Source organism: Lolium rigidum, chromosome 4 (assembly GCF_022539505.1).
Source record: "Lolium rigidum isolate FL_2022 chromosome 4, APGP_CSIRO_Lrig_0.1, whole genome shotgun sequence".
Classification (NCBI taxonomy): Eukaryota; Viridiplantae; Streptophyta; class Magnoliopsida; order Poales; family Poaceae; genus Lolium; species Lolium rigidum.
The window spans coordinates 118,022,775-118,031,351 of record NC_061511.1 but is presented as its reverse complement, the minus strand read 5'-3'; the positions used below and the strand labels follow the sequence as shown (position 1 = coordinate 118,031,351).

At 42.2% G+C, this 8,577-nt stretch overlaps 1 protein-coding gene across 1 annotated transcript; it reads left to right on the top strand.

The window, feature by feature from the left end:
• The first annotated feature begins 1,886 nt into the window (after positions 1-1,886).
• Positions 1,887-7,953, top strand: LOC124647449 (WD repeat-containing protein WDS homolog). Its single transcript, XM_047187394.1, has 4 exons — positions 1,887-2,925; positions 3,600-3,701; positions 6,344-6,988; positions 7,819-7,953. The coding sequence occupies exons 1-4, from the start codon at positions 2,251-2,253 to the stop codon at positions 7,951-7,953; spliced, it is 1,557 nt and encodes a 518-aa protein (XP_047043350.1). The 5' UTR covers positions 1,887-2,250.
• Positions 7,954-8,577: the final 624 nt, after the last annotated feature.

Below are 8,577 nucleotides of genomic sequence, written 5' to 3'. Positions count from 1 at the left end.
CAACAGAATCACCACCCCAAACTTAGTGTTCTGGCCTAAAGGGGAATTTAGGTTGTTGCCAAACAACACGATTACTTATGTAGAAATGGTTGTTTGATGATTCACCAAAAAAAAATGGTTTTTTGATTGCCCATCGTTGACATCTCTGATCCGCATGTCATATCTATCATCTTTATACCCCACCTCTCTTAATTTCTGACCATAATAATCCCGAAGCGTGGGACAAGAGTTGTGCGGAAACAACACAAGATCTTGGCCTGGTACCACCGAAGGAAGTCCCGAGATGGTGTGCATGTAGGCTTGCACCGTGGGCACCAAATCTATGAAGAACCGGCGCAAGTGCGTGGTCCACATGTCCACGTAGTGCAAATCGGTGGCAACCTCCAGGGGTAACGTTGTGTGCAACCAAGATGTACTCGTTCGTGCTTGTGGTGTTCTCAATCAAATGCTTGTCGGTCTTGTGAAGATGATGAAGAGGAACTGCATGTTCTCTGTTCATATTTGTCGATTCAGCAATCCCAGCGTTGACCGCTGCCACGTCATCAAATCATGGCGGAAAGGAACAACGGGCTAGGAATGATCTGGAATGTAAGTTTAAGGTTTGATTCTGATAACCCCTACAAACTCAGGGTTTAAAACACACTTTACTCTTTTCTAAAATTTCCATCACCGTCACGATGTTGTGAACTCGTGAAAGAAATTCGCCTGCAGCGGCGGATCTCACATCCCTCCAAATCAGTTAGCTGCCCAGCCTTTCCGACGGCGCATCTGCTTGCAATATGCAACTTTGCATATTGATTCTGAATTTTAAACAAGTTTGCCAAGACTTGGAAAAAATCCTAGATCCATGAATGCCACCCAAATGTTAACTATAGAGCGACATCACATGAGATGATTTAGGCCCTGCCATGAGATCTGATGCAAATGTTTTTTCTTTGGACGTGACTAGTTCTCATCACACCCATATGCAGCTAGGAAAGATATATGCAGTTATCCATCTTATGTGCAATTCCCATGTGTATGAATCACATCATTTTTTTAGGGAAATGCTTTTGCTAGCTCTAGGTTAACTAGGAATTAAGTTAGTTCTATAGATTTTTTTTTGAGGGTTTTTTTTTTTTGAGGGTTCTAGTTCTATAGATTAACTGTAGGTTTCGGCTTTCCCTAAAAAGTTTCCGTTTCCATATTCCTATTTCACTTTCCATCTTTTTGCAGAAAAGCCCGAAACTTTCCGCTCTATTTTCACCATCCTAGTTTTATGCTATATGTTGGGTCGATTTGCACTACGCAATGTTAGTTCTTTTTTTTTTGAGAAACACAGTACAAGCGTAGACGCTCACATACACGTGCATACACTCACCCCTATGAACGCACACACGCACACCCTACCCCTATGAGCACCTCCGGAAGACTGAGCTGGCGGATTGGATCTTGAAATTGACGAAGTCACCACAGGCGCCTCGCTGTCGACGGGAACGTCGCCTCCCACTGAATGAATATTCGCGCTTTATGAGACACGCAGATGTCAAGCGCAGGGTTTCAAGCTACAGTGGAGTAGAAGTCCATGCCTCCTACCTACCCAACCTCAGGTTGGTTCTCACGCAATGTTAGTTCTGACCGGGCCGATCTCGCGCCAGTGCTTCGTGGGCTTGAGAAATGTTCTGCAAATACAGAGAAAGAAAAAAATTCTACAGTAGAAAAAAAAAACAAAGAGGGAGAAGGGATCGATCGATTCCGGCGATCTTATCCTCATCCAGAGATCTCAAGCGTCTCAGATTCAAATGTAATGTAAAATGGACGGGCAGGAGCTTTCCAGCGCACAGGAGTAGTTGAACCGTGGAGCCCACCCCGTTCCAAAACCACCGTCCGAGCTGTACCTGTATTACATCCCCAAAATATCCACTTCCGTTGGCCCACAGATCCACATCATAACCAAACCCCCTCATAATTTTGATCCGATCATTTCAAAATCCGCACCACCTCTTCCAACATCGCGTAATCACGCCAAGAAACCCTCGGAATTTCAAGTTTCCCTCCCATTTTTCCCGTCCTAGGCTGCGCCGATTTTGATCAACTGGTCTTCTCTACTCCCTCCAACTGCCGAATTTTTGTTTCTTTCCCGGCTGTTTTTGATCCGGCAGTCTTCCCCCCAAATCCACGAATCACTCTCTCCGAAGCTGAGATTTTTCTCGGGTTCTGCTCTTGCTTGGGGGACGCAAAATCCCTCAAGCTGGCGAATCCGGCGCGTCCATGGACCAGCCCGAGAGCTCTGTCTCCCACGCCGCGGCCCAGACGGGGCCGGCCCCACGCCGCCTCGGCCTCGTCGACCGGGAGGAGCTCGTGCGGGTCATCGCGCAGTCGCTCTACTCCCTCGGTTACCCCAAGGCGGCTGCCGCGCTCGAGGCCGAGTCCGGCGTGCCGCTCTACCCGCCGGAGCACGACCGCCTCCTGCTCGACGTAATGTCTGGCCGATGGGACGCGTGCGCTGCGACCATCGACTCGCTCGCCGGCATTAGCGAAAAGAACCGTGCCATCGCCGAGTTTCTGGTGTGGAGAGGGCACTTCTTGGAGTTGCTGGGTACCGGGGACGATGGCGTGCGTCTTGCAACGGAGGTGCTCTGGCGCCGGATCGCTCCCCTTGGCATCAACAGGAAGTGTGTGCACTGGCTGGCGCGCGCAATGGTCTCGTGTGAGGGGGCGGTTGCACCGGAGGCTGTTGCTGAATGGAGGATCGGGCTTTTCTTGGATTTGGTCGAGGCATTGCCGCCTTGGTTCCGGGTGCCAAGCGGGCGGCTTGAGCATTTGGTGGAGACCGCTGTTATTCAGCAGGTTGCTTCCTGTATATATCATAACCTGCCGGATGAGGTCACTCTATTTGAGGATCACAATTGCCATGACGAGCAGGTCCCTTCTGACTGCACGCAGGTGCGAATTTTTCTACTAAATCTTTGTTTGTCTTACAAGTTGTCCAATATTAGTTTCATAGCCTGTCAGGTACTAAGAATAGAAAATCGTAGGCTACACTCATCAGAAACTAGAGTTACCAAGCAGAAACTTGAATACAGAGACTTCTTCTCAGTAGTTCTCAGACCACACCTCAGTATGTCTATTTATATCAGTTCTTTAAATATCTGCCCCATGATGTTGCTATATCTGCAGCTTCATCTCTCCCTATGTTGGCATATAATTATTATTCAACCGGGACTTGTTGTTCTTCAGAAGTACCATGTGCTCTTTTCCTCCGGCAAGGCAGTATATGCATTGTTGTATAATAGATTGAATCTAATACTATAAACAGTTTGAAACTGCTTCATCTGCTTGTATGCCACTTCCCATAGATACCTTGCCTTGCTAATTGACATAAAACTAGCTGTTTAGAAGAGGTTTCCTCTGGCAAGGCATTTTTCAACCATCGTTGACATAGTTATGTTTTTTGATATTTTAAAGCAAGACCCAGAAGACTACTAATTCTGTTTATCAAAAGGGGACAGCCAACATATACTAATTTATATATCCTAAATGACTAGACATATTCCATGCGTAGGTGCTGGGGCTGTATTGCAGAGATGGATACTTGAAACTTCTATGCCTGTTTGCAGATATTGTGTGCTCATAAAAATGAAGTTTGGTTTCTAAAGTTCTCAAATGATGGAAACTACCTTGCATCATCTTCAAGTGATTGTACGGCCATCATATGGAAGGTATAGTTTTACACACCCTAACAATGACCTGCGAAGGTTATGTGCCATGTTGCTTTTACTAGATGATACTAAGACTATATCTTGTTTTCCTAGTGTTTTAGAAATCAACTCGTTGATGACAATGAATCTTATTTATCTTACTTTCGAAGCAAAACCTCAGATTCAGTAAACAGTCATGTTGCTTCGTTCTCAGCTATGCCAGACATCATTTAATAGTGTAGATGAAGTGAATACATTGTTTCACTCTGGCAGTAATATTTAACTGTTACAATATTGCCCAAACTTAGCAGTACACATCTCGCTCCAAACTGCCCAGAGTGTAGACAAGGTGAGTGCACTAAGTACTACCTGCAGTGAGGTATTCTTTCAAGTTTCAATTGAACTCTTGGAGGCATCACCACGACACATTTAAATGATGGGCGCTCCTTAACCCTGCTGATTATGACTATGAATAGAAGTTCTACACACTGTCAAGTCTTTCTGATATCCTTGTTACATATAGTGTTAGCTGATCATTGCCAGAAACTTCATTTATGATGGTAAATTTTCTTGAAGGAGATCAGATCCTTCAGTTATGGACTCTGGGAATGAACTAATTTGTAGAGGTTTGTGAGTTGGCATTGATCACTTAGCACCTCTTAGTGATTAACTACGCTAATTGGCAACTGCTGGATAAGTCACTTGGATATCTAGAACATTTCCATGCAAAAACTAGTCTGATTGAGTGCAGAGAGAGAAGAAAATGTATAAGAGAAATATGCATCTTTCCCTTGCTTGTTGTTTGGCTCCTAGTAAGCACCTAGCCACCTAGAATCAGGACTGCCTAGAATGTTGGCTATGTGACCCTTCTAACTTGGGAAATAATATGAAGTGTTGCTTTACGTTTAACAAGGTTTGACCAACATGGAGTAGACGCTGGTAGCAAATAATAGCTGTTTTCCTCATTTGGCTAAACGCACAAAGATGCAGTATATGAGAAACAACTTATAGAAGTTTGTTTTGTCTGTAGTGCTCTATTCTGGGGAGGAAAAAGAGGAATCTGTATTGTCAAGATAATATCAACTTTACTATTTTCTCCACTATATTTTAGCATGTCCGCTAATCGGACTTGATCTGGTATGCATTGCTATCTTCCAAATTGTCATGTGCCACTTGGGTAAGGGTCCAAGAACGATTATAGGGCCCTAACCCTTGATTGCCAGCCAGGGGCTCATCCCCCATGTTGTCTGCGAAGGCTATGCGGTCCTGGTTGAAGAAAAGTGTGCTTCTGATTTTTCTTATTCTTTGCTTAAGAAAGGATAACTATGTTTTTCTTAAGAAACGTTTTATCATCTCCCTAATACATTTTCCCTGATTAAAGCTTATATTTAATTATATCCCAATTTAGTTATTTAGTTAATTCTTTTTCGGGACGGAGGCACAGATTGGAATTCCAGAACCCGAGCCAGGGAGATCAGATTGGTGCTACTAGGCTGGGCTATCCATGAACAAGCCTAGTCCATATTTAAAAAATACATCATATTTTAGAGTACACGTAGTCAAACCTTTCTGAATTTTAGCCACTGATTTGTTCAATCTTTTTTATTTCTCTTACGAGATGACACTGTTGAATTAGTCATGAAAATTGCATCCATAGTATAGTATTCTTAGAGTTCCATTCTTTTATAATGGTATGGATATTTATGAGAAAAGATAAATGTTGAAGACAATATTGATTGCCACACAACAAGTGGCAGTAGTCTTCTCTGTTCATACTCACTGCTTTCGTGTGTGGCCTTTTCTGCCATCCTCTGGTAACATCCCCATGATTCATCATTGTCTTATGCTTATTACCACACTACATCTCTTCAGATTATTAACTGTAATCCTCTCTTCCTATTTTTATTCAATGATAGGCAGACGGGACTGTATTCAACTGAATAGTGATACAAACCTGGGCTTGGGAAGATCATGCTTCTCATGTGAGATCTTGGTCTTCTTTCTGGTTTGCTCATTTGCTTCATTTTAACTGTGAAGACTTAATAGGGTCATACACATCTGTGTAGTTATGCGTTTAGGGCCATGCATACGTTAATAAAAACTGAAGCCAACGTGCCTCATAAAAGATCCTATAAACTTATCTATTTGTGCTAATTAAACTTCATTTGTCCAAGGGGTGCATGTACAATGTACATCTTGAGTGAAGAAGTAGATGGTATTTGATAGCTAGTCTTGTGTACACATTGTAAGATGTGCCAGAAGCCTAGGACTAGGAGTGTTGCCTATGTTCCCTTTTTTTAATCATCATTGATGTCTCATATCCTAAGCTAGTGGACAGATGAGAGTGTAAGTATGTAAAGTGAAATATACATGAGCGGAATCACTATAAGGTGTGAGGTTATGAGTTCTGACTATGCACCCTTTTGATTATTTAATCAATTTACAGCTCATTTAAAGGTAGCAAAAGCGATTTGTATACGAATACTGTTACCACTTTTGCAAAATCACATGTTTCAGTCCACGAGTACTTTCTTTTCTATTATTGGCATCCACATTTAATCTTTATATAATTTATGTCCTATGTTAACTTTCATTTTCACACTTGTATTAGAACTTCAAATCCTTGTCAATTGTCATATCTAACCCCCTCAGAGGTGATTTAGGTTGCAGAAGATGATACATTGACCAAGAAGTACTGCCTAGAGGGTCACAAAAGTCCAATATCTTTTGTTGCCTGGAGTCCAAATGACAAAATGCTGCTCACTTGTGGTAATGGGGAATCTTTAAAACTGTGGAATATGGATACTGGTGAATGCAATCTTAAATTTGGGGCTTCAGTTGACCACATCATCTCTTCGTGTGCATGGTTTCCAAATTCAGAGAAAATAGTATGTGCGAGCTCTGAACCTGAAAGTTCTCCAAATATGATCTTCACTTGTGACCTAGAAGGTCGAGAACTGGAAATGTGGGCTGGTGAGAGAATACCTAAAGTCAGTGATCTTGCTGTGACACCTGATGGCCAAAATCTAATTTGTGTATGTCCGAATGAAATCTGGATCCGAGAACTTCGGAAGGGGCGGGAATGGAAAATTCCTGAACGGCAGACAATTTCATCTCTTTCTCTTTCAGGTGATGGACAGTCAATGATTGTCAACCTTAATAGCCAGGAAATTCATCTGTGGAAAACCAATGGAAGTTCTAGTGACCCAGATAAATTCAAGGGACACAAGCAAGGAAAATTTGTTATTAGATCTTGCTTTGGGGGATCAGACTCTCTGTTCATTGCTAGTGGCAGTGAGGATTCACAGGTACACCCTCTTAATGACTTTTCTCTTATCGAACACTCATTGCATGTCATTTTGAATTAGGAGAGGAACACCGAGAAGGCGCAAAGTAACGAAGCAAACTACAAAGCGGGCAAACAAGGTCAAAACAAAGCTAAAAGAAGAATCAGAACAAAAACAAAACGAAACTAAGCCTGACAGGGTTAGAGTTAGCGCTGAAGGTAGACTAGCTGTCATTTGAAGTAATCTTTGCCTGCTTGCATTTCAACTTCTTGCTTAGATTCCATTACTGGGCATACATATGCAGTGTAACCAACCTCTCGTACAAGGGCCCATTAGGTGGTATGGCATCTGATTGGAATAAAGCAATACCATGGGCTTGGAGTTTTTATGCTCTTGCACTGTACCTTCTCTGTGAGGAGTGATGCTGAACATTGTAGACTCGCTAATAATGTCCTTAATATGGAATAGAGCCATAAATACAATTCTTCCATACCTTTTTTTTATTCTAACATTAATGCTAAAGATTCCGGACCTGCTAAGTTTATGTTGGTGTTACCAAGCAGACGGCATGGCATGGCTTTTTTTTTGCAGTTTTGCTAAATCAGCACTATGAACTAGTGGAATCAGACACATCAGTTGGCATGTACAGTTCTAGAGGACCACTATAAACAAACAAACACATTTTTTTTGTGACTAATCACGTTGATATTTAAGTTAACCTGCTGAATGACTTCATCTATAGGAATGCAGGATATAAACATCAAACCTGATACTGAATGTGAAACAATTGGAAGAACTCACATCTGTTTTCTTGTGCTCCTGTTGATTTTTTCCCTTTTGCTAATGCGTAGAGATATTACATCAAACCTGATACTGAATGTGAAACAATCGGAGCAGGTGTACATTTAGCAAAGATGCATGGAGATGCCAATAAAGGTCCTATATGGGCACTCAATGACTGTAAATTGTGTAAGCTGGAACCCTAAGAGGCCCCAGATGTTGGCCTCCACAAGTGATGATCGTACAGTTCGAATATGGCTAGCGCGCAAAACTCACACTTTGACTTGAAAAGTTTATGTATGTCTCCCTGTAAATAGTTGTACATTTGACTGTATGCACAAACTAGTTCAGGATCTTTTTCCCTCCTACTTGAGAATTAAACTTTGAGCAGCCATAGATATACTGGTTGAAGTTTTGCCCGACACAACCCTGTAAAGAACTGCAGTTGCATCAGACGAGTGTTCTTATGTCATGGACTATGGTTGCCTAATATTCGTCAAATCTGGTCAGTAGTTCCTTTCTGTCTATCTGTTACACCCCCTGTAAAGAACCCACTGGGACAGATGGGATTGATATTTGCCAATTATTTTGCTATGTCAAAAGTCCGGCTGTCTGGATTCAACGATTGAAACTTCCTAACTTATGTTTCGCATGTGAAACTATTCTTCGTCCTAATGTATGTTAAAAAACAAGTATTTCTAATTTTTGGAAAAGACTTGTTTCTTCAGGGCATCGAAATCGTAAACACCAACTACGGTTCTTCCTTCGGTCCTAATAAATGTTCATCGGAGGGAGTAGCAAAGTTCTCTGTAAGAACAACTCCTGTTGCG

Bases quoted from the DNA above. Each gene is read 5' to 3' on its own strand.
- LOC124647449 (XM_047187394.1), top strand. From the start codon at position 2,251: ATGGACCAGCCCGAGAGCTCTGTCTCCCACGCCGCGGCCCAGACGGGG. The intron at 2,926-3,599 runs GTGCGAATTTTT...GCCTGTTTGCAG, and splicing joins TCCCTTCTGACTGCACGCAG to ATATTGTGTGCTCATAAAAA. The intron at 3,702-6,343 runs GTATAGTTTTAC...GAGGTGATTTAG, and splicing joins GTACGGCCATCATATGGAAG to GTTGCAGAAGATGATACATT.